Source organism: Phlebotomus papatasi, chromosome 3 (assembly GCF_024763615.1).
Source record: "Phlebotomus papatasi isolate M1 chromosome 3, Ppap_2.1, whole genome shotgun sequence".
NCBI classification, from domain to species: domain Eukaryota; kingdom Metazoa; phylum Arthropoda; class Insecta; order Diptera; family Psychodidae; genus Phlebotomus; species Phlebotomus papatasi.
The window spans coordinates 3,124,321-3,151,489 of NC_077224.1; the positions used below are offsets into that span (position 1 = coordinate 3,124,321).

The 27,169-nt window shown below is 33.0% G+C and overlaps 2 protein-coding genes across 9 annotated transcripts in view; one reads left to right on the top strand and one right to left on the bottom strand.

Moving 5' to 3' along the window:
* LOC129806456 (uncharacterized) overlaps positions 1 to 27,169 on the bottom strand; it is a 220,125-nt gene that overhangs the window by 33,107 nt on the left and 159,849 nt on the right. The window lies entirely within an intron of this gene.
* LOC129806458 (uncharacterized) lies at positions 12,661 to 16,755 on the top strand. The gene is made up of 7 exons (XM_055855060.1): positions 12,661 to 12,714; positions 13,600 to 13,653; positions 13,950 to 13,991; positions 14,085 to 14,126; positions 14,197 to 14,348; positions 15,380 to 15,527; positions 15,598 to 16,755. The coding sequence occupies exons 1-7, from the start codon at positions 12,681 to 12,683 to the stop codon at positions 15,897 to 15,899; spliced, it is 774 nt and encodes a 257-aa protein (XP_055711035.1). The 5' UTR covers positions 12,661 to 12,680; the 3' UTR covers positions 15,900 to 16,755.

Genomic DNA, 27,169 nt, shown 5'->3' on the forward strand with positions numbered 1-27,169 from the left:
TTAATGTTAAAAATTTCTCAAGGGATAAATAATATTTTAACTAAACTCTACTTCAATCAGCTGTTCCTGTAATATGGGAGGGGACTAAAGAACAAATGTATGTTATTATTTACTGTTTTAATTAGCACCTAATATTTCAAATTTTTATTTTCGAAATAATTTTTGAAAAAAACATATTTCAAAATATCTGAAAATTATTAAAATGGGGTTTTCTGGTTTTCTTTTTTTTTAAATTCAACTTTGAAAACACTACCCATCTTTTTTTTCTGGTTTTACAATAATCCTAAAAATATCTTCATTATTTTAGATATCTCTTTTGTTTTTCGAAATGTCTCTTTTTTTCAATTCATTTATAGTAATAATAGAGGTGTGAAATATTGTTGAATTGTGTATTGCTTGTCTCTGTATTGTTGGTAATTAGTTCATAAGTCCTGTACATCATAAATTGTTGCAAAGCGAAGGTATCTAATTGCCATTATTGCGGTGATTCATCCTTTATGTCGCTAGGACTTGGCGACAGAAATTTACGAACATATTTGGGATAATGGGTTTTCTCGTGCGCCTTTAGAATTGTCGATCGGGAGAATGTTTTGCCACACATGCTACACTTAAATGGTCGTTCTCCTGCAAAATTAAAATTTTAAACTATTATCGTAAATTCAGGGACTCTCAATATCTTCTATTTATTGCATTTCTCTGTATTGTGCCAAAAATTTCACTTCGTAAACACACTCCATTCCCAGCCAAATAGGACAATAGACACAGAAAAGAGATATAATCAGACGTTTTAATTAAATTCCGCAAAACTACAAAGTTTTACGGCATTTTCGTTGTATAGTGAATTAATAAAAAATCTAGGAGTAATTCCAGGAAAATACTGCTAAGTTGAGAAGTGATTTCTAGTTTGTAAACTCAAAATTAGTAGGAAAATTTTAGTGTTAAAAATTAATTAATTCTTAGTAAAGGAAATCGTCCTATTTATTTGCTCCGTGTTTGAGCGTGTCTGCAATTAAACGCATGAAACGCATGTGAAGCACATTGCTTAATGATTCACTTTGCTATTTTCCCTGGAATTTTCACACGAATAAATACAATAAATAAATAAATAAATCTTCTCGATGAACCCAGGGTCGCCTTGAGGAAGGAAGGTATTCTCTGAAAAAATTAAAGTTGCTAATTTTAAGAGTTTAAGAGTTTTACTGAAAAACCTAAGTCTATATCTCATACCGTTTGGTCCCGGAATTCGGTAACAGATATCGGTTTGTAGTTGTTTAAACTAGTTTATAAATACCACAGAAGCGACTAACTTTGCTACCCTATTTTCCGTAAGCTTTTCTTTAATTCTAGAAGTTAAGCATGGTCGCATTACCGATCCTATCTACCATGTCCAATTGATAAATACCATCCTTAACTGCTAAAATTAAAGAAAAGTTTAGGAATAGTACCTTAAACTTGTTAATAACTAATTTAGAAAGGCAAAAAACAAACGATCAGTAAAAAATTCTAAATGGGCAGTAAAAAATTAAAAATGAGCAGTAAAATATCTAATTATGGTCAGTAAAAAACTTAAATCTTTACAAAAATGGGCCTAATTTATATATTTAACATTTAAAATTGTTGCAGATAGAATGAAAAGCCCTTTATTTTCCCTTTGCCAAAATTTGGACGATAATTTTACTGTTTCAAATTTTTTTGTTACTGATCAATTTTAACTTTTTACTGCTCATTTATTTAATGCCATTTAGAAAGCCTGTAACAAATTAAAGAAATGGCATTGATCCTCAACTAATTCTTAACTAATTTGCTTAACCCGATAATTACGTTTTTGGAAATTCACAGCTTGAATTGGAACATTTCCAAAATTTTCACAACTAGTTATGTTAAGTATTAAATCAACACGGGGGTTATACCGGCTTCAAACTGGAGGTTTATCCCAGTTCCCGAAGGTCTCAAAAATCTATATAACAAACAATTTTGTTGATTTTTCAAAGTCTAACTGTGTTATCACACTTGCACATTAAAATTTTAATATGATTCACATTAATTGTCACTGGTGAGAGTCCAAATGTGTAATTTGTGTGTTTGAATCATTTTAAAATTCAAAATTTGATCTATTTGTTGATAAAAAGGTAGACTTGGCCCGCAAAATTTGATATAAATTGATTTATAGTATTAATGCGAAAAATTAATGCGATTTTCTCTTTAATTTTTTAATGTGAAAAATATTTATGCTTTAGGTAAATTTAAACTTATTTTTGCAGGCCAAGTCCACTTCTTTTATCAATAAATAGAAGAACCCCAAATATAAAGTGACTCAAAGATACAAATAACATATTTGAACGCTCACAAGCGACAATTAATGTGAATCACATTAAAATTTTAATGTGCAAGTGTGATAACGCCATAATAATAAGTTAATTTTCCCTTCATATCCAATCCTATGCAAGAATTTTCTAAAAAGTCTTGCCTGATAAGGAATTAGAGGATTTAAGTTATTTGGCTTATACGAGCTTCAGACCTAAAGCTTAGCAATATGGCTTAACTTCTCTAATTTCCTATCAGTCAAGATTTTTTGGAACATTTTGACTTAGGTTTGGATTATTAAGGGCAAATGACCTATTGCACTTTGAAAAATCAATAAAATCGGTTGCTGTTTAAGGTTTTGAGACCCTCCGGAACTGGGCTAAACCTCTAGTCTGAAGACGGTCTTAGGGCCTTGACATACCTGAGGATTAGCCGAGAGACGGCTTAGTGTAATTATATTGGAAATAATGATTAAACTACATTTCTATCATTTTCCACTAACCCATCTCTAGGCTTAAGTCGTAAATGTGTCAAGGACCTTAGCCTCAGGTCTGAAGTCCGTAGTACAGATAATCCTCTCTGTCGAGATATAGAACAATTATAATTTAAAAGGGATAGCAAAGTGTCCTAGGTTTTGCGAAGTGCTCAATCTCGTGACTTAGATGCTATCCCTCAAAAGTACTTCCACATCTTACCGTTTACCGGTTCTCAACCGATTTAAACCGATTTGTAAATCACTCAAAAAATCGCCCCAAAATTGTTTTAAGAGTAATAAAATTGATTTCACATAATATAAGGAATTTTCGGAAACCATGTGATCGCTCTTGCAGACTCAGAGTTACTCCGATTTTCGGACAAAAATTACTTATCGGTTCATTACCGGTTTACAACCAAATGGAACCGGTGCAGTTTCGTCGGAAATTCCAAAACCTTTCCAACTAGCACAAACATGACCCCATTCGTCTGATAAATGCACTCTCTAGTGTCTTTTTAACCTTTGACGTTGAAAAACCATTATTAGGAATGATTCAACGGTATTTTCGTCTAAGGACAAAATATTCACCTGGGTAATCTCTCAAACATATTCAAAAATGAAAAAAATTACACGACGCATTTTCCAGTAAAGTCCTAAAACGTCTTCATTTTCTCAGTACGCCGTTTCGGAAGCAGATTTCCTCCTTCCTCAGGTCTACAAATACATTTTTGAATCAAATTTCGGACAATTTTTTGAAAAGATTTACAAACAATAAGAATAGTCTCAAAAACGCTTACACGGAAAATTCCAGAAAAAATTCACAATTTTTTTTTACAGACTGGAGATGTCTGTAGTGCAAGTTGTTGTAACAAACATTATGACATTTTTTCCCTTTAATAAAAAAGTTCCTTTAGATGTTAGGCTAAACTAAGGACCAAGTCCGCTATGAATTGTCCGGTATAACGAGTGAAATATTAATTTTTCCTGTGTTTTCTTTTTATTGCAGAATATGGTCAAACAATTTCCTAAGCATTGTATTAGTCAAGTGAAGTCTTTCAAATAAATCGGACTAGTTCTACAACTTAATGGTAAGTCGAAGTATCTTTTAAATTGTAAGGCAGGGTTGGACAAATAGAAAATACTAAGAAAATCAAACTTGGGAAAGATACTATACTATCGTATGAAGGTATCGTCCCCATTTCTGTTCATCATGATGGTTGAATAACCATCAAGAGAAAACATAGAACGAAGGACGTTGTAGTACAAGTTCTTTTTTTAATCACTATAATCTGATGAAATATGAGGTCACAACGGTCATATTTTTTTGGATTACGAACTTTTTCGTTGCTGGGTATGTTCGAAAATGCTTTCGAAGATCAAAAACGTGTAGTTCGTACCCAGCCACGAAAGAGTTTGGGGTTCGAAAGGCCGCGACGGTGGCGGCCTCCCAATTTGTTCGGAGCGTGGTGGCCACCATGATAACTTCCTTTTAGTTCAGAGCGGTGGCCACCAATTTCTGTAGCGCTACTGTATTTCCCCACAAAAGTTCGGTGTTTGTACTATGGTACAAGAAGCTAGCACTGTTCCAAGGACGCTTGTTCGAAATTTTGTTCGGCGTGAGAAAAACAGTACGAGGTACTTTGTTCGGGGTTTCTCCGTAGTTGATAAACCGTCACTTTTTCCCAGTTTTTTCCTGTGGCGGGTGAGTGTGCTTTGTGATCCTCTCTAGTCAGTGTTCTCGCGTGTTTTTCTTTATTTTTCCCCAGTGCAAGCAGGAAGTAAAGTTCAGGTGAGTAATTCATTTATTTAAAATGTGAAAGTGCGGTATTTTTTGTTAGATAAATGAAGAAATATTATTGTTAACCTCCAAAAATGGCGTCACCTTCCTACATATTTTTTTTTGTTGCTTTTCGTTCCTCCCCAGAGTTAAATTTAAAGCTTGAAAAATGTATCCTCTAATCCATAGTTGTAGTGTCTGTTAGATTCTGGGAAAGGATTTTGATAATTATTTTTACTTTTAATTATTTTCAAGTGAAAATAGGAAGAAATCCATTCATGTCTCACGCATGATTGTTCCGGGAATGAAATTTCGAGGCTCCTGATTCAAATTGGGGCTTCAAAAATGTGTCCTCTAATGCATAGTGGTAGTGTCTATTAGGTCCTGGGAAAGGATTTTGATAATTGTTTTTACTTTTAATTATTTTCAAGTGAAAATAGGAAGGAATCCATTCATGTCTCACGCATGATTGTTCCGGGAATGAAATTTCGAGGCTCCTGATTCAAATTGGGGCTTCAAAAATGTGTCCTCTAATGCATAGTGGTAGTGTCTATTAGGTCCTGGGAAAGGATTTTGATAATTGTTTTTACTTTTAATTATTTTCAAGTGAAAATAGGAAGGAATCCATTCATGTCTCACGCATGATTGTTCCGGGAATGAAATTTCGAGGCTCCTGATTCAAATTGGGGCTTCAAAAATGTGTCCTCTAATGCATAGTGGTAGGGTCTATTAGGTCCTGGGAAAGGATTTTGATAATTGTTTTTACTTTTAATTATTTTCAAGTGAAAATAGGAAGGAATCCATTCATGTCTCACGCATGATTGTTCCGGGAATGAAATTTCGAGGCTCCTGATTCAAATTGGGGCTTCAAAAATGTGTCCTCTAATGCATAGTGGTAGGGTCTATTAGGTCCTGGGAAAGGATTTTGATAATTGTTTTTACTTTTAATTATTTTCAAGTGAAAATAGGAAGGAATCCATTCATGTCTCACGCATGATTGTTCCGGGAATGAAATTTCGAGGCTCCTGATTCAAATTGGGGCTTCAAAAATGTGTCCTCTAATGCATAGTGGTAGTGTCTATTAGGTCCTGGGAAAGGATTTTGATAATTGTTTTTACTTTTAATTATTTTCAAGTGAAAATAGGAAGGAATCCATTCATGTCTCACGCATGATTGTTCCGGGAATGAAATTTCGAGGCTCCTGATTCAAATTGGGGCTTCAAAAATGTGTCCTCTAATGCATAGTGGTAGGGTCTATTAGGTCCTGGGAAGGGATTTTGATAATTGTTTTTACTTTTAATTATTTTCAAGTGAAAATAGGAAGGAATCCATTCATGTCTCACGCATGATTGTTCCGGGAGTGAAATTTCGAGGCTCCTGATTCAAATTGGGGCTTCAAAAATGTGTCCTCTAATGCATAGTGGTAGGGTCTGTTAGGTCCTGGGAACTTGTCATGTATATGTATATGTACAAACTTGTCATGTATATGTCATTGGGGTCCCAAAATTTAAATTTACAGCGATTACATAGTATTTCCTCTCTCAGGATAAATATGAGTTTTAGGTATTGAAAGGATTTTTAATAATAAAAATCCTTTCAAGCCTTTTTTTAAGCAAGTGCAACAAACAGATTTTTAGTTGTTAGGTTAGTACTTCGTTCGGCAGTGTCGTTGGAATCCCAAAATTTAAATTTACGATTGCATAGTATTTCCTCTCTCATGATAAATATGATTTTTAGTAAGGACTAAAAAAAGGATGTAAAAAGGATGTATAAAAGGATTTTTTGTTAATAAAAATCCTTTCAAGCCTTTTTCAAGCAAGTGTAATAAACAGATTTCGTCCGGGAGTGTCATTGGGGTCTCAAAATTTTAATCTCCAGTGATTGCATAGTATTTCCTCTCACAGGATAAATGTGAGTTTAAGGCCTTAAAAAAATAATTAAAACAAATCCTTTCAAGTTTTTTAATCAGATATGTATAACAAATAGTTTTTTAGTTGTCATGTGTTCTTCGTCCGGGAGTGGTAATATGATGTGTAGGCTTTTAAAGTTTTTTCGGTGAAAAATTTCCTTTTATTTATTTTTTAATTAAATTCAGAAAATAGTTTATTAGTATTTCGTGTATCAGTGTTTCGGTAGCCCCTTTGTAGGACTCCAAATTTTTATTTGAAGCAAAGTGAAGCGTGTACAAAATTTTTCTTCACATCTAAAGAATGGTTCTCAAACATTAGCTCTCGTGTGTGTGTGGCTCTGTGTCTGGTGTGTGTTACACAAAAATATTTTTTTTGTTGGGATCTATTTAGGTTTTTTCCTAGGTTTGTTTTTTTTCCGATGACTTCGCGCTGAATTCTCACATCACCTTCTTAATTCCTATCATTAGGAATTTGACAAGTCCATCTTCACGGTTTCGAAACAAATTTTTCCGTAGCCTCTTAAAATTCGACAAGTCAATCTGGCAAGTCTTCAGCCTTTCGGATTTCAAACTTTCACGGATTTCTCAATCGCACAGACTATCTGAATAACTACCTTTAAATATAATTTTCGCATATTGCAGAGGTCTTGCTGAGCCAATCCAATAGGGTGGCTTTTACACAATCACATGATGCCAAATCAGGTTAAAATAGTAGGGGATCTCATTATGTTGGAGAGAGGGAGATATCACTTCTGGACGTGTTATTTAAAGTCGATATCTTTGTTCATCTTTTCCGTTGTGAAAATTTAGTCCTGCGATGTTCGGGAGTTTGTCGTACTTGTACCGGAATTTGCTAGTGACACCCACACGTTAATTGAAATCACCTTAAACTACGCTTTCGCCGATCATCTAAAAGCAGCCTTGAAAAACTTTAAGGATATGATCATTGAGTTTCTACCACGTTGTTTCAGCACTTGTAGGTTTGATGAGAAGTAACCTAAGCTTTATAGGTTATCAAATTATTCCTCTTCTTGCTTTTATGGTTCAAGCCTCAAGATATTCCCATCTATTTGCCAGCATCTCGAAGTGCTATGATAGTTTCATGAAATTTCATGAATTTCAGCTTAAACTAAAAGGCGACTGCCGTGAATGTTCTGAAATTTTACCATCGCACGGAAAGATTCTATTGCTTCTGGATAAGCTCAAGCAATTTTTTCTATTCTCTTGTATTTAATCTCAGGCTTTGGGTCACTTCCTAGCTTCTAAGCTGTAGCTTTGAGTTCCTTGAAACGAACTACAATCTGTCGGACGGTAACGGTAGAGCGGTACTTCCCGGTCAATTTGGCGATTTTAGCATAATTCGCATTTGGGGATTCTTAAAATGAATGTCAACTTTTATTCTTCGAATATTCTTCATATTTTTGCAATTACTTAAAATAAAAAAAAGTTAATTAAATTTGGTTGAAACGAATACGAGAAAAAACTCCAAAGTTTTGCTGCGTGTAACGTCATGTCAAATGATTGGGAAAATTTTTCGTGGACACGCTTTACTTTACATATATTTCCTCTATTGCAACGAAGGTGTGATACATTATGAAAAAATATGAATATTAAGCATATTGAAATAAATCATAGTACAAGTAAGGGAGGTTTTTATTCATTATGTGCAATATTAATAAATATGTACAGGCAGCACCACGGCAAGATGAACTTCCTATCCTCATTTTCCTGTTTGTTGTCAATGATATTTTCAGCCATGGCGTCGAATGTCGAAATGTTTGGATGTTCTTCGAGCAGATATTACAGAATGATTCATGACGAGCGTGATGGGAGTATGGATGTAGATGTAGATATCGGTCGCAATAACATTGGAGATAATACGGATAATATGAACGATGCAAGGGTGGAATTGGTAGGCATAGGCGGAGCGAATGAGAATTTTTGTGATGTGGTAGATGAAGAAAGTGAAAATGAATCTGAAATCGAATGGGAGAGTGATGGTGAGCATAATGCTGAAGATGGAGGTATCATGAGTGAGGAGTCAGAGAGTGATAATGATTATGAAGATAAAGATGAGAAACTTAGAAAGGATTTGGCTTGCATGGTCGTTGAAAGAAACTTTTCAGTTGCAGATGTGAATGTCTTATTGAATGTCTTGAGAACCAATGGCCATCCAAACCTTCCCAAGAGAAAAGAAACTCTATTGAAAACTCCACGTAATAAAATTCAGGCGCGAGCTTGCAATCCTGGTGAATATATTCATTTTGGTTTGCAAGATACTTTGAAGAAATTTCCCCACGATTCGTTTGTAGCAAATCTTGAGATAGTGGAGCTTGACTTTGGGATTGATGGATTGCCATTGAGTAAGAGCTCGAAATTAAGTGTGTGGCCAATTCTGGCATCCTTTCCAAAATTGACAAACGTGTCTCCTTTCGTCGTTGGCCTATGGGCAGGATCTTCTAAGCCGTCAAATGTGGATGAATATTTGTATGATTTTGTGAATGAAGTGAATGAATTGACGGTGCAAGGTGGTGTGTATGTGACGGAAAAGAACATCCTCAAGCCCTTTAAAATTCGCGCGATCATTTGTGACGCACCCGCAAAAGCATTTGTAATGAACATTAAAGGCCATGGAGCATTTGAAGGATGCCCTAATTGTGATCAAGTCGGAAAGAAAATAAATGGTGTAACCGTTTTCGCGAATGTAAGTGGTCAATTGTATACAGACGAGTCTTTTCGTGCACGTTCAAATCCAAATCGCCACCATTCCAATACTCCATCTGGGTTGGAAAAAATTAATGATTTTGATTCGGTCACACAAATTGCTGTTGACCCAATGCATGTTTGTGATTTGGGCGTCACAAAAAGGCTCCTCGAAAGAGTGCTTGGAGTGAAAGGGCGATGTGTGAATTTCCACGTGTATGGTGCGAGAAAAAGGGAAATGAGCAGTATGTATGTATCCCTGGGAACTTTTGTAACAAATGATTTCAACCGAAAACCAAGAGGCTTTGATGAAGTAAAGCAATTCAAAGCTACGGAATTTCGACTTTTTGACCGTTATCTTGGTTTCCTCATTGCACAAAAATATTTCCCACAGGCTCAATACTTCCATTTTCTTCTTTTTTATTGTGCAATGAGGCTTCTGTCAGTGAATCAACCTGACATAAATCAAATTAATTTTGCCCAAAATTGCTTAAATGTTTTTGTAAAAGATTATTCCAACTTTTACGGGCCAGATTCACTTACATATAATGTTCACATGCTTCTTCATTTGGGCACAAACGTTCAAACATTTGGGAGCCTAAACACATTTTCCGCGTATAAATTTGAAAATTTCCTTCAAGAAATTAAAAAATTCGTTAAGAAGAAGCAGAATGTTTTGGCCCAAATAAGCAATCGCCTCGCAGAGCAAAGGATTGCAAATTCAAGTAATGACGAGAATCATCCACAAAATTTCTCAGGAAGCGTTAAAATAGAAAGGTTTTTGGGTTGTGGATTCGCATATAGCACCGGTGCTTTTAATAATTTTAACTTTAAAGTAAATGAGCGCGACAATTTTTGTTTAATTAATGAGAAAATACCAGCAAAGATTTTCGGTTTTGTGAAGAGAGCTGGTCGAAACGTTGTTGTTGTGAAGAGATATGCAAATCCACAACCCTTCTTTGATTATCCAATAAGCTCAATGAAAGTAGGAGTGATGTTGGTGTGTGATATGAGTGATGTGTTTGAAGTTTTCGAGCTGAATGAGATAACACATAAGTGCATGAGATTGCCGTATGCGAGTGATTATGTTATTGTAAGTTTGTTGCACAAAATAAGAAATGAATGAGATGCATGATATGAGGAAACCTGGAGGTGACATGACACTAGCTATGAAAATCGAGTGTAAAGTTTCCTGTCTTCTGAAGTTCATTTAAGAAAATCTTCAAATCAATTTTCGTATATTGTCATTTAATTTTTTCGTTATTTTTTTTAATATCATCAGAGCCTATATTTTCTATTAACCCATTCATACCTATTGAATACAATATTGATCAAAATATAGATGATTTTGAATAATTTATTAATATCAAAATTACAGTGAGGATTCGGGAATTGATTTTTAGTTACTTTAGTTCATCAATTATATAGGATAAAATAGCCTGACACAAATGGAAATTAATTTCGTTGTTCTTTTTTTGCTTCGTGAAAAATCCTGCAAAATTTTTGCTCAAAGTGGCAGATGGAATATTTGACATTCCGGCGAATTTGTTAAAATTGACCTTTTTCCTCTCCTGATTTGAATTTTGGTTGTCATTTTTTATTGGATAGTTACTTTGCATAAATCAATGGAGTTTGTAGTATATTAATATGAAGAATTTAAATTCAGTGACTCCTCGCGCCCTTATAATAGATAAAAAAAATTCATTTCAGAAAATTCATCTATTAATTTGTTAGAAATTAATTGTATCTTAAAAATATTCCATATGAAGTACATATTTCTAATATATTGACTGAATGGGTTAAATTACCCATTTTCTTCCTTTAAAAAAGAAGGAAAGTTGAAATAAAAATAATTCCTGTATTTTCTGCAAAATATTTGTGGTATTTGATGATAAATAATTTAATTTTTGGCTATAATCGTTATAAAAAAATCTTTAAAATATCAAGACAAAAAATAAAACGCTAATTGAGTCAATTCACTACTTCGCTCTATAAAACTAAAACAGCTAGTAAACTCAGAAGTTTAATGGCTCTATGATAACCATATCGACAACATAGCAAGTGTCATACCTTAGAAACCTTGGATGAAAGATATTATGTATGATATGCTGGAAGATGTATGTATGATATGAGGTGATAATTTTGTGATTTTGAGAGTCTAAGATAAAGTACCCTGTGCTGTCTACTTTACGAAAGTTTTTCGGAAAAATTTATTAAATAAGGCAGTTATAATTTGATTTTTTTATAGGAATTTTACCTAAAGCTATAGAATAGATTTTATCTATCCGATTGTGAACTTTATTTAATCTTAACTGTTTCAAAAATGCGAAGTGTTTTCCTACTTTGCCACTTTAATAACAAATGTCTTTACTCGACCACCTGGGGTTCCTCTACTTGACCACCTATTTTTACTTACCACAATACTAAAATCATGGATTTAATTTGGCTCTTTCTACAGTTCATGAATAACAATTAAAATACTTTCACCTTCGGCTTTTTAAATTTTTTTCACTCTTGTGCTCAATTTCTATGAAATTTCAACTGATTCGTATTATTCATGAAATAATTGACCCTACTACTTATGTTAATTGAAAATTATTGAATTGTGAGTTAATTCCTAATTTCCACCTGTCGACTTGAGGGTGGTTGAGCCAAGAGTTAGTCGAGTCGGGCATACTTTACATTACTTGATTATCCTAGTCCTATTTATTTTATAAATACTTGTAAATAGAATATTTTAGATCTTATTAATTAAAAAAAATTAAATAAGCTCTATGAACATATTGTAAATATTTGTAAATATTTAAAATAATAGATTTATAGGGACCGGAGCAAAATTATCTACCCAATGATTTTTTTTATTTGCGTATAATTTGTCAAAAAATTGTTTGAATCATGTTATTAAATATTTTAAGAAGAGGAAATACTTAATTTTAATAAATCATGATTTGCGGAATATTCTTCTTAAGGTAAACTATAACAACTGTCCAATTCTACCCCAAGCTAATTCTGCCCCGGTCTCCCTTACTGACTCGACTCTAAAGATAAACTATTAAAGTTAAAAATATTATAATGTTCTGAACCTTAAAACTTGTAATGATTGTAAAAAAAAACACTTTAAAAAAGAAAGAAAACACATGCTCATACAGTCAGTGATAGGGTTTTCCGTCGTTTTTACCCTTGAGACTGGTCATCAACGCTTAGACGGCGACGGCCGCAATTTAAAATTTTTAATAAACCTAAAAATAAGTACTAATATTTTGTTTCTCGAATTTGTTTTAAAATATGTCTTATGCCCAGCTCACAATAACTTTTGTTTGTAAATATGTTTTGAAAATTTTCTATGAAAGCGAGCGAGATGACTAGATCTACATCTCACTCATTCCCATTGAAATGTCAAAAACATATTTACAAAACAAAATTTATTGTGCGTTGGGCATTACGCTAATGAAATTGTGTAAGCGTATATTAGTTGTATCTTTTTAATATTACTTATCAGCAACAAAGCCCACATGATGCACAAGGTCCAAGATTCAGCCGTATTAGGTATGTACTTAACTCATTCACATCTATTACATACTATATTATAATCGCTAATTATACATTTTTTTTAATTTATTTTTTATTTTTATTTACGTTAGTTAGTCAATGACGTGGAAAAAATCGATAAAGGTATAAATTCATTTTGTTATTCTTTTCTCGTTTCGCGGAAAGCCATGCAAAGTTTTGTTTGTAGTGTGACAAATGGAAAGTTTCACAAACTGCCGTATATCTTCAAATGTAACTTCCATATTTTTCTTGGTTTGAGTTCTGGTTGAGAAAGTCCGTTTTCAGATAATTACAATAAATAAAGTTTGTAATGAATTGAAGTAGATAATTTGAAATTAATGAAATTAAAAGTTATGATAAGGGCTATCCGATAGATTTTTTCTTAAAAATCGTCTATTGCTCCAAAAGGAATCATTTATTTAATATTAACATTCTGTGTCCAGTATTTCTAGTACATTGTTCAAATGAGTTAATTAAAATGTCAAAATGTTTTTAAATTTTTATTATCGAAATAATTGATGCGCAGCGAATAATTAGTTATGTTTGTAAACGGGATTTCTTAATTTCATATGAGAGAGAGCGACATGACTTGATATCTGTTTCATTCGCTCTCATTGCAATGTCAAGAGCGTATTTACAAAACAACATTTTTATTGTACGTTGAGCAGAATTCAAACATGCGATAAAGTCAATTCTACCATGTGAAATATATCTTATACCGTTTTTTATTTCCACGTCATTACATACTTAGGGCATTTTTTTTAAAACTTTGGTCACTCGATGTCAAAGAAAGCTATTTATTTTTGTACCATTTTCATATGTAAAAAAAATCAAGCTTACAAAGTTTTGACAGATTTTTAATTTGAGAAATTTATTTTACAGAGGCTATCAAAAAGGTCCAGAAGACGGTAGATGATTTGAGAGAGGAGAATAAACGTAAGTATTAGTGATTATAGTAAATAAAATATTGTTAGTTTCTAAATAAATCAATAGTAATATTAAGTAATATAAATAAAATAATAAGTAATTAATAATATATACAATTTATCCAACTAATAAATATTAATTTTTTAAATTATATTCAATTTTATATTATTAAATATATAATTTATAAAAATATATTTAAACAAATAAAAAAATAATTTTGATATACATTATTATAAAAAAGAACAATAGAAAAAAACATAATAAAATCTTAAATCTCAAAATCCAATTTTTATATTTATTTTCAGAGGTGTTGGCTGAAAATATAAAGATGAAGGAGGCATTTGAGAGTAAGTAATAAATACATTATTAAAAAAAAGAAAAATAGAAAAAACATAATAAAATCTTAAATCTCAAAATCCAATTTTTATACTTATTTTCAGAGCTGTTGGCTGAAAATAAAGAGATGAAGGAGTCATTCGAGAGTAAGTAATATTAAAAAAAAAATCATGTCAAATACAACAAATTTAAAATATTTTGAATATTTTTTTACAGAAATGAGCGATAAACAGGGACGAGTAAATGTCCAACTTAATCTCCTCAACAAGTATATCGAGGGAACCAAAAAATACTTTCCTATACAATCTATGGAAGACTTAATGGAACTGGAGCAAAAAATGGAAAATCCTGGCACTAAAGCAGCAGTGGTAAGTTCGGTTATTTTGATTAAAATATTAAGACTGGAATTTATAGATTCTTCAGATATAAAATATCACAGCGACGATTTAATCTTATAACAACAAGTTTAATGTTAGAGTAAATTTGAAATACTCACATTTAATGCAAATTTCCTTTTTAAAATATTTATTTTTTTTTTTCAATTTTACTACTACAGCCTTCCGGTCAAATATTGAGATATGGAAATATAATTTTCTAAACATATTTTCTGTCCTAGCCATTGTTTTTCTTTCAATTTTATATAAAGCACATTGTTCCGAACTTTTCCAATGATATCGAATATGTTTCAGAAGTTGAAGTGCACTTGGCAATTGGTTAAGATCAGTGACAAAGACAATCAGAGTCAGTGCCACCATAGCTCAGTTAGTAGAGCATTCGCCTAGATTGCGAAAGGTACCCAGTTCAAGCCTGGGTGGAGGCAGGATTTTTTCCTGTCTCCATTTGGGTTAAATTTGTGGGTTGGGAATTAATAGTCCTGATTGTCGCTCTCTGTGCATAAACACAAAAAATTCTTGAGATTACGTATACCAAGCGAACAACCACTTTCACGATATGCTTTAGAGGTAATTCAGTCGAACATTTCGTCCAAACAGACCGAAAAGTTCGAAATTTTGAATTATTGAAGGTCAAAGGCAGGGCAATTTTTTTTCAAAAAATTAGCTTAAATTCGGATTTTTTGGAAAGGCATTAAGATTTCAAACCCGGCTATGTCTCAATCGGTAATGTATTGCTCAAGTAATCGTAATTGATTTATTTTTCTCAAATATCCCTTTTTATTTGCTTATTTAGCTCTTTTTATTTGCGCACTTAAACAATTTTCTAATTAAGAATTGTATTCCTATTTGAGAAAGAATTTAATCCTTATAATGGCGTCTACACGGATAGCTCGGATCGCTCTATCTCGTCAGTTCAAGTATTCCGCAAAGCCATATCTTTTTTTTTTTACTACTGAGAAAGTATTTTAAAAACTTGTTAACCTGATAATACTTTTTTCTAACAGGAAACGGAACTCCGACGGCAATTAAAAAAAGGCGACGAAAATTTCTTAGGAAAAATCGCTAGTCTGGAGGTCATTGACAAGGTGAACGTGACGGGACGTGGCAAGAGGGAAAATCTATTTGATTTTCACATATTTAAATATAGTGCGGGTATTGTTTTTATGATTTAGGTGGATATTTTTTTAATTATACTCACAATAAATTTGTATTATATTTTCAGAGGTAATGGGGCTGAATAGATCACAGCTGAGAAACCAAGTAGAGAAACAACAGGCAAAAAGGCGTCAAAGATTGAGGCGAGCACAAAAAATTGCGAGTCCTTCATCGAGCACACAAATTGAGAATACGACTCCCACGGCCACCATTGGTTCAGAGATTGCAGCAAACCCATCGACCATACAAATTCTGGATATGGTTTCTATGAACACTGTCGGTTCGGTGGATTCTGCAACCTTTGAAACAGAAGCCTACGAGGAATATCCGCAGATAATCAGGCTCCCGTCAAGTTTCTCTCAATATTAGTTAAAATTTGTTTAATTTTAAGATAAAGGCAGCTTAAAGTCCAAAGTTAATTTTGTTAAGAATAAAAAAAAGTTGTCAGATTTAGGGCAGAATCACATTGTCAGTAAAATACTCACCGTATTTCGTTAATTTACGGATTTTCATTGCAATTCTTACGTAAATTCTCGGTTACGGTATTACCTTATCTCATATTCGGTAGCACTAAATAAAAATAATATGAAAAGAATTTAAGAAATAAAGCAAAAATTCAATAAACAGTGAGCAAAAAAAACTAAGAGAAATTCACCGTACAGTTTTTTTTGCTCACCGTTTATCGGATTTTTGTTTTATTTCTTCAATTTTCTTATATTATTTTAACCTAATGCCACCGAGTATGACATAAGGTAATACTGTAACCGAAAATTTGCATAAGAATTGCAATAAAAATGCGTAAATTAACGAAATACGGTGAGGCTAGAACGAGCATTTTATTGTCACTTATGTGATTCTGCCCTTACAATAAAAAAATACATTTAAGCTGTCATCAAAGGTAAATGTTCTAATTCAAAATCATTTCTAGACGCTTTAACTTTGATAGAAGATTCAACACATTAAGTTCATATTTTTCTGAAGAGAATTACAAAAGTTTGCTCCTTGAGTCGTCTAGAATGTTATTGTTTAGTGAAAATTATTTATAGATAATTTGAAAACATTTTAAATACAAGAAAAACACACAAGAAAACCACATTTCTAGTAGCGAAAAATTTCCATTTAGAGCAGGTTTTGAATTAGCTTTAATTACCCTATGTAAATTTTATGACTCTTCGTCTGTTCTGTGAATTTTAAAATTACAATTAAATTAAAATTGAATTTAGTATATTTATTGGCTTTTATTGGAAAAATCGTTGGAGAACTAGTCGTTAATTCAAATTTCAAAAAAAGCGGTTGATCCAAAATTCAAAATCCAAAATTACCGTTAAATTCAAAACTCCCCACTCTATTTTCACCACCAACTGCGAACAAAGTACCTCGTACTGTTTTTCCCACGCAGAACAAAATTTCGAACAAGCATCCTCGGAACAGTGCTAGCTTCTTGTACCATAGTACAAACATCGAACTTTCGTTGCTGGGTATTGCCCTTTTGGAGATTGATAGGTGATGGAACTTGATAGGTGATTCCACCGCACTCATATCTTATTATCGCGCTATCATAGCAAACGACGCGAAGAGTCATGATGTGTCGCGTCGTCTGCAACAAATTCTTATACAAAGCAAATTGACTTAGAACAGGTTAGTTTTGAATAGGCTACTTGGTACTTGGTAGTTTGAAGGTAAAAATAGAAGACTAAAGTTTCTACAATTTTAACTCCTTCGAACTGATTTGTTCGCAGTAACTAATGTTCTCTCACTGAAATAGAGCGCATTTGCCTCAGTCGTAGTGTTTCCAAATAGCCGGGTATTTTGAAATTGATGGGTACCCGGTTTCACTGAAATCCGTACCCGGGTACCAGGGTAAGAATCTGTTCCAAATGCGAATTTTCAAAAATATTTTTAACTGTGAAAAAATAAGTGTTTTAGGAGAAGGTGTTGTACCACTTTCTTCTTGCTTTTTCGGGAAACCAGCAACCTTATCCGTCTATGGCTTAGATTTCGAATATGTCAAACGAACAAAAATGAAGATCAATCTGTTAGACCGTCTGTTAACTGGGTTAAAAACTGTCAATTTCGTCGCACAGTCTTCAAGAACTTGAACATGATGTGATAGAAGTTTTGCCTGTAATAGGAAATGAACCTCCGGTCCTGCGTACGTAGCTCATCTACGGGACTTCTTGAAGTCATTTTAATATTCTAAATTGCATCCTAATAACAAGATCACCTTGGCTGAAAATATTTTGGTCAAGGAGCCGGACTATAGACGGAGAAGTATACCGTTCCTCGTTATGGGGTTTGTGGTAAACGTTTCGGTCCTTCGTACGTCATTGGAATACTAGTGATTGAATGTTAAGAGCGCTGTTGACAGCTCATCTGCGGGACTTCTTGCAGTCATTTAATGTTCTAAATCGGATTTTAGTAACAAGGTCTCCCTAGCCGGAAATATCTTGGTCAAGGAGCCGGACTATATACGGAGAAGTATACTTTCTCTTGAAATGGCGTTTGTGGTAAATCTTTCGGTTCTTCGTACGTCATCGAAAGACTAGTAATCGAATGTTAGGACGGCTGTTGACAGATCATTTAGGGACTTCTTGCAGTCATTCAATGTTCTGAATTGCATCCTAATAACAAGGTCACTGTTCCCGCCATGACCAGTCGGGTTGTCGATTAATCGTCGATGAATTTGGGCATTAATGTTGACAGAGCGCGAAGGGGAAAGGGAGTACTGTTGTTTTTGGACTTCCGCAAAAGACCAGTATAAAAGTGCATTTTCATCGTGATTAGCTCTTTTTTTCCATCATCTTCATTCGCAAGCACTATTCCAGTGAAAATTTAAAAAAAGTTAGCCGGACTATAAACGGAGAAGTATGTCTTCCTCTGTAATGGCGTTTGTGGTAAACCTTTTGATTCTTCGTACGTCATTGGAATACTAGTAATCGAATGTTGGGACCGCTATTGACAGCTCATTTACGGGACTTCTTGCAGTCATTTAATGTTCTAAATCGGGTTTTAGTAACGAGGTCATCCCGGCCGGAAATATTTTGGTCAAGGAGCCGGACTATAGACGAAGAAGTATATCGTCTTCTGTAATGGAGTTTGCGGTAAACTTCCGGTCCTTCGTACGTCATTGGAATACTGATGATCGAATGTTGGGACCGCTGTTGACAGCTCATCTACGCACTTCTTCGGGACTTCTTGCAAACATTTAATGTTCTAAATTGCATCCTAGTAACAAGGTCTCCCTGGCTGGAAATATCTCGGCCAAGGAGCCGGACAATAAACGGAGAAGTATGTTTTCCTCTGTAATGGGGTTTGTTATGATAGGCTCACCTTGTATCAACATAACCTAGAACAGATTCTTCCAACTAGCGATATTTTTAGCAACGGAACGAAGCTTAAGCTTGAGCTTGAACTGAAAAGTCTCTCAAAGTACCGTTTCATTAATTCTAAGATTCTAACACTTCAAGATGGTTTTTCCGATCGGACATGGTAGATCGAATGGTAACCCTTGCCCCTAACTTCTGGAATTACTGGAGTGGAGTGTGTTCGGAAGTCAATTTGGAATGGTAATAAAAGCCTTGATGGACATAACGTACCTGTGTGCACTCGACAGTGGTCCTTCATGTGGTGGCGCAATTTGAAGGCTTTTCCGCAAAATTCACACTTGAATGGCCTATCACCTGTGTGAACTGGCAAATGTGTGATGAGTGTTGAGACATCGGGGAAGCTCTTGCCGCAGAATTTGCACAGTACCACATTGCCCTGTTCGCACTTGATGCCGCCACTGCTGCCGCCGCCAGAGGTGCCACTGGTACCGCCGGCGGAGCTTGAGGCGGCCACAGCGGCGGCAGCAACGGCGGCAAATTCAATTTCCATGGGTGTCGCAAGTCCGTCGGGTGGTTCAAGGCTGTCACCGAGCATGGAGGAGCGCGATGAGGCGGCGGCTGCGGCAGCAACAGCTGCAGCCGCCGCCGAAAAGTGCTGTGTGGGCGACGCGAGGTCGGCGGGATGTGGCTGCGGCGGCGGCGGCAGGAGATTGGACAGGTGGCTCGGATGCAGCAGGTGCGGTGTTTCGCGGTACTTGAGCGTTTCCAGCGAATGTGACAATATGTGACGCGTCAGTTTGCTCTGATGGGGAAACGAGGCACCGCAATACATGCAAGGGAAAATTGGCCCGCCGCCACCCGCCTGATTACCCCCACTCACATGGGCGTCCGCCGGCGTCGCTTCCTGCAACCAAACAAAAATCCATCAACTTCTTTTTCTCATCTTTCATTGCATTGTCATTTAAAGAGCTTCTTCGTTTTTTTTGTTTGTTTGTTAATTTGCAAAAATTTTCTTCTCTTTCAATCAATTTTTGTTTGAGGTTATGTTTATTTTGTTACTAAATTTCTGTCTTTTGGACTAAACTTTTTTTTACTCTTTCTCTTTGAAATATTTTTTTTTTAAATTTAAAATTACTCTTTACGACAGGAACAAATACAAAAAATAAAAATAAAGAAAAAGAATGTAATGGTAAAGAAAACAAATAATAATAAAAGAGTTTGAGAGAAAATAGCCAAAAAACAAAATTTTACATTACTGAGGATATTTTCTACTCTAAAATGTTTATTTAAATTTTTTGAAAGGTTAAAAATACTTTTTTTTATTTTTTTTTAAATAATAAGTTAAAAAGGGTTTTGCAATTGGATATTTACTAAATTTTGAAAATGGATAAATATTTTAAGGTTAAAATAAATAGTGCACAACTTACGTCCACTGTTTTTTATACAGTGGATGTTTATTTTTTAAATTTTAAACATATTCTTCTCAATTTTTTTTAATAGAGAGACAGAGTAAGAGAAGGTATAAAAAAAATTTCATTGATTAAAAAAAAAATATAATAAAAACTGCAATTGTGGAATTAAAAAAAGTAAAGTCAAAAGAGCTACAAATCAACAATTTTTGTTTATTTAAATATCTGGAAAAATTGAATAACAAAACAACTAAATTATACTTTATTTATGTTAATAACTTTGTAAGAGTTTTATTTAATTTTTAAATTTAATTTATGTGTGTTACTATTTTTTCAACTCTTTGTTCATTTTTTTTCTTTTGTTCAAAGTACTTGAAAGCGACAAATTCAAGAAGTTGAGGTTCGATTTTTGTCTGGGAGCCGGACTCACATTCCAAATCCACATTTATTCAATCTCATTACAATTATAAACATAAGCAGATTTTTTATTTGTTTTTTGTTTGAATTTTTAACTGGACTATTAATTTTTTTTCTGTCAATAGGTTTGACATTTACATTTGATAGGTTTTTTCTTCCAAAGGTTTCCAAAAGAACTGTCAGTTTGACATTTATTTTTTGACAACTTTATTTTTTTGACATTTTACTAAATAACATGAAATATTCCAGTTAAAAATTGTCAATGCAATTAAAATTTTTTCTGGTAAACAAAAGCTGGTTCATATTGTTTTTTATTGCTTAAAAAAAATTTGGTTGTTTGGTTTTTTTTGCACAGTGATTTGATATCGTCTTGGCGTTAAAAATACAAACAGAACAAAAATATTTTTTTTGGCAAAATACTTCAATCATTTCATTTTTTTTCAATTCTTTTATTCAATCAATCAATCATCAATTTGAGAGAGATAGAGAGAGAATAAACTAATGTGATATAGTAAAAAAAATATATAAAAAAATTCATCAAATATTATAATGAATAATAATACTGTTAAATATTATAGCACAGCCATATCCAAAAAACGTAGATCAACTTCTTGACAATAAAATTGATAATTGAAATTATAATTTGAAAACAGAAAAACACAAATTGGTGACAAAAAATTTTAAATAACAAAAAATAATATAAATAAAATTAATAACATAGATTTTGATAGAATTTTGAACAAAAAAATAAACAACATAGAATTAAATACACATCAAATAGATTTAAAAAATAAATAATAATAAAAAATATTACACCAAAAAGACATCAATTTTGTAACAATTAGATATATATAAGAGATGAAAATGACATCTAATATTTAAGAGTTATTTGCAAATGTCGATGTTTTTTCTATCATTTATCTATCTTTTTATTTATTTAAAGAACACCAAAAACTTGAAATTTGCAATTTTTTTTCACGCAGAGAAACATTCAAGTGCATTTTCACTTTCATAAATGCTAAAAATTTTCCTTCTGATCTTGAATGTGACTTTCCCCTAGTTCATCCCTGATTACAGTGTATGCTTTGTGTATTGTGTGTTGCATAAATGTCAGGGGAATTGATTTAAAATTCCCCGCGAAAGCTCAATTTTTCTCTCAACTTAAGAGAGCGAATGCATTTGATAGAGAGAGAGAAAAGAGAGAGAGTAACTTTGAAGTAGACTTTTTTTTTAGTGTCATAGACACTTAATTGTTTCATTCTCTTATAACCTATTGTCCTAACCCTCTCCATGGAGAACTTTCCAGGAGGTTGAGGTTATATCATCCGCTAGACATTATTCAACCCCCTTCGAGAGGCACAGATGGAGAGAACTTCTAACTTCACCAGAAGACAATGGAAGTGAATTTTCCATCTTTGTGCTCTTGCAACAGTAAAAAAAAAAAGAATTTAGTCCTTCGAATCCCTACCTATCCCCTCCCATCACCGCCCCCTGGTGGGCAATTATAAAGGCTGCGTGAAAAGTGTACTACTTCTTTTTTACCCTCTCACGATGAAAGTTCTTTTGCTCAAATTCTTGCAAAAGAAGATTTTTCGCATTACAAAAGAAAAAAATCCAAGAAAATGGGAATGAGAAAGAAAATTCCCTTTTGTGTGTGTAACGTACGATGCAGAATGAAGTTTTCGTGGAAAACGTCGCATTTCGCCGTGTATCGATCTGTCTGGACGACGACGAATTCATGATTCTAGGACATTATAGTGCACAACACAACATACTGCCTTTGCTCTACATTAAGTTACTGGGCAAAAGGCCATTTAGATTATCCAGAGATTTGGGTTGGGATGAACAGGAGTTTTTTTTTTTAAATATTTGTTGTGTGACCAAAAAGGGACGCGCGACTAAATAATTTCATCAACAATTTGCACTATCGCAATTTTCTATGGCATTGCCACATTGATTTTAATTCAGTTGGAACCAGGAATTTCCGCTAAACTGATTTTTCATGGGAAAATTTTTGGGGGAATTACAATTTGCTAACATGACGAAAATTTAACGAACATGGCAAATTGATTAAAAGGTCTGATTTGTGTGAAACACAGCGTTTAAACCGCAAAACGATGTAGGGGATAATTTGATTGAGATTGTAGAAAACTTAACGAAAAATATTCAACGAAGAGCTTGAAGAACGCTGACAATGAGCTACCCTATAGCCCCTATAGCCGATCGACCGCTTTAGGACAGAATCACATACACTGGTAAAAATAAAAGGGTCAAATTGACCCTTTTCCAAAGGATGGATCATATTTGACTCTTTGAAAGGGTCACCAGGTACCCTTCGAAAGGGTCACGGTTTTGACATCTATTTAATTCTGGAATAAACGAATAAAAAAACAATGAAAAAGTGATCTTTGGTGTTCGCTCAGATGAGAGAAATATGATATCAGTAATAAGTTTACAATAAAACATGATTATTCGTGATAAATGTGCATACTAAATTTCAAGAGATACAAAAGTGAACCTTTCAAAGGGTCAAATACGATCCATCCTTTTGAAAAGGGTCAATTTGACCCTTTTATTTTTACCAGTGTAGACAATAAAATGCTCGCCGCAGCCTCACCGTATTTCGTTAATTTACGCATTTTCATTGCAACACTGAGAGAAATCCGAAAAAGTTAAAATAACATTCCGGAAATGTTAATTTTACCCTGCATTATTTATCCTAAATCTGTGTAAATATTACCCTTTTTAGGTGTATTAGGGGTTAAAGTTAACCTTTTTCATGTTAATTTTACCCTTGAAAAGGTGTAAAATTAACATTAAAAAATGTTGATATATTTTTACACCTAAAAGGTGTTAAAGTTCTGAGGAAGAAAAGTTAATCGCACCCTCTTTTTTTTCTCAGTGAATTCTCACGCAAATTTTCCATAACCATATTACCTTATCTCATACTCAGTGACACTAAGGTGAAAATAATATAAGAAAACTGAAGAAATAAAACGAAAATTCGATGAACGGTGAGGAAAAATAACTGAACGATTAATTTCTCTTACAGATTTATTTTGTTCACCGTTTATCGAATTTTCCTTTTATTTCTTCAATTTTCTTACATTATTTTCACCTAGTGCCACCGAGTATGAGATAAGGTAATACGGTAATCGAGAATTTGCGTAAGAATTGTAATAAAAATACGTAAATTAAAGAAATACGGTGAGCATTTTACTTAAAAGAAAAATCCGTGGAATTTTTCTGCTATCTTTCCGCTTGAGCCTCTATGGAAAAACCGCTAATACTATGCAACACGGTTTTGCTAACGGAGATCTCACATGGTACGTTTGATAGAGTCAACTCCCCTGATTCAGAATCTGACCTTGGTTTTGCTCCATCACGTGACAATGTTTTTATTTATTAATACTTTTATATTTTTCCTGTTTTTCCTTACATTATCCGTTATATCTGGGGAAAGAAATTCAAGAAAACTGGGCATTAACGTAATGTAATTTAGCTTTAAAAAACGATTGTGAAATTAATATTTCGAAATATGTGCGGAAATCGTATATCAATGTAGCTCCATAGCTCAAAATTGTCTCACTTCACCCTAATTAATTTTCCTTTTGTAATAATAGTAATACAGTTCATAAACTTTGATGTGTCAAAATTATTCTAAATAAAGATTGAACGAACAAACTGAACGAATATTATTACTTATCAATAAATAATTCTTTTTTTGTTAATTTTTATCTTAAAATTTAAGTCTAGTTGTCTATCTTTTCTATGAAAGACAAAATTTTAGAAGAGCTAATGGAGTTTATAGATTTTATAAAACTTAACGAAGATTTTGACAAACTTCATATCTAAGGATTAACTCTCTCCGGACCATAACTTTTTCAGCAAAACAATTTTACGATGATTTAATGAAAAATATGTTAGCTCAGAAGTTTACTTAGCTTCTGCAAAAAGTATCCTAGATTGTGACATCCTTATCAAGCACGTTGCAAGTTGACTTTTTTTATATGGAGCTATTTGAAGCCAATTCTCTAAATTGATCTCGGACTTAGCTCACAGTGCTCCGAGGAAAAAATGTTTTTAAACAAAAATTTAGTATATTTATCTCTCGACGCGGTAAGGAATCTTATAAAACGAAAAAACTTCTCAATTTTTAGATATTTAGCGTAACGGTCGCGAGTGCAAAAAAAATCCCATATAAATTTAAATCGAAGTATGAGAAAGTGACTTCAAATTTTAGAAACTTGCCAGGGGCTTCATCCTTATAGTTAAAAATCATCTACAAGAATCGGGTTTTTGTCGATTATAGTCCAAAAATGTTTTTCCCAGACTATTCATCTTTTCGTTTTTTTATCTAAAGTTTCAAAGGAAATGAAAGATTTAAAGGACTTATTTTGTGTTTTCAATAATCTAGTTTTGATTCAAAATTATACCATTAAAAAATTATGTGAGCTTTAGAAAACTTTACGAAAAATTTCATAATGGTTATAAAAAATTGTTTGTAGATTAAAAATTTGTTTTGTTTTATCTTTTTTTTATTTTCGCTCTGCTTTTCTAATTTTTTCTACAAAACGAAACTTAACGAAGAATTTGATTAAAATTTTTCCATATACTCTTTAAGTCCTTAGGATTTAAAGGATTTATATAAATATTCTTTCGATAATTTACCACTGTTTGTTATTTCTAGTTTGTGAAAGACAGACTTTAAAAACATTGTGTTGATTATACAATATTTAACGAAAAATTGACTTAGGGTTTGCCATGATTTTTTTCAAGCTTTTGAAGATTTTAAGGATTTGTTTTATTTTATTTTTGTAATTCTCCGACTATTTTGTTGACATAAAAAATTCAATAAAGGCATATTTTCAAATTTGGGTCTTCCACTACTTAACGAATGTGTAATGAAATTATTTTACTTAGATGATCAAGAATAATTCCAAGTTTCTTTTTCAATCTTAGTCTAATATGCATCAATGGAGTCTATGATACAAAAACATATCTAAGATTTCAGTGATATTTTTTAAACTTAACGAATAATATCTTTGAAGGCGCTCCTGGGCGAGTCTACAAACGGACTAGCGGATTGTTTTAATACGGGATAGGGACATTGTAAAAATGATTACCCTTGTAGTGAATATATCTCGATATGATTAATAATATTAGCTTCTTATGGCAATTGCTTTACAGATTTTAATATTTGATATAAGAAAAACTTAACGAAACCTTCAAATTTCATTGATTTTTTGTAAAATTCTGAAGTATGCTTTGATGGTATACTTCTTTTAAATTTTAAATAAAGATTATCTTCTAAATAATTGTAAAGTTTTCTACTTAACGAAAGTCCTGTATTTAATTTTACTATATAAGTTCTTTGCATTTAATGAGCATTTATTGTCCTGAATCTCGTGATTATATTGCCCACTCTATAAGACCTATGATACTCCTCTTTCTATGGCTTTAAAACTGTTCCCTTTCCCGCACGAACGCTCTCTTTTCGGTTCCGTTTCAGTGAGGAGAATGGACTCGTGAATTTCAAATTGTAACCGTAATAATTTACATAAAAGAACTGCCTTTTAAATATGGTCAGATGTTGTGAATGGTCTTAAAAACTTAACGAAACATTAAGATTTCTGTTCAATTTCTAACGAATTCTGAAGCATGTGCTTTGTTGGATTACTTATTTCAATTTTTAATTAAATCTCTCTTCATGAAATAAAACTGTGTTTTTTTTAAATACATTGTTAACTTAACGAAAGTCGTATATGTACTCCATATAAGTCCATTGTATTTAAAGGGGTGTTGTCCGGTATTATGAATAGCCTATTAGATTTTTTATACAGGACTCTGCATTAATTCTCATGACAGAAGTTTTTAATTTCTGTTTTGAGAGAAAACTTAACGAAACTTTAAAATGTTCATCTAATTTTCAAGAATTCTGAAATATATTTTTTTACAGAATACTTTCTTTTCAATTTTTAATTAAACTTCTCTTAAAAAAAACATGAGTGTTTTTTTTAAATCTGATAGTCTTAACTTAACGAAAGTCGTGTATCTGCTATAAGTCCTTCTATTTAAAGTCAATTTTTAGATATAGAGAATAACCTGTTAGATTGATAATGTGATGTCACAGTAATAATTTCTGTCATGAAAACAAAAAACTTAACGAAACTTTAAAATTTCCGTTGATTTTCAAATAATTTCCAAAGTCCACTGTATGTGCTTTGATGTTAAGCTTCTCTTGCAATATTTTTGCATTTAATCTCTCTCAAAGTTCACACTCTCTCTCTCTCTCTCTCTCTGAGTTGTATCTTGCATTTGCTCTAGAACTAGTGGGTGGCTTTCACCCTCTCTGTATATGTAGCAAAAAACTGTTGTGTAAGTGTATATAAAAATAATAATTTTCAACGACGACGACACAAAATCTCGTGCAACATTTACTATAATAAAACAGTGAGTATATGTAGGGTTTTTGAGGCAAAAGAGT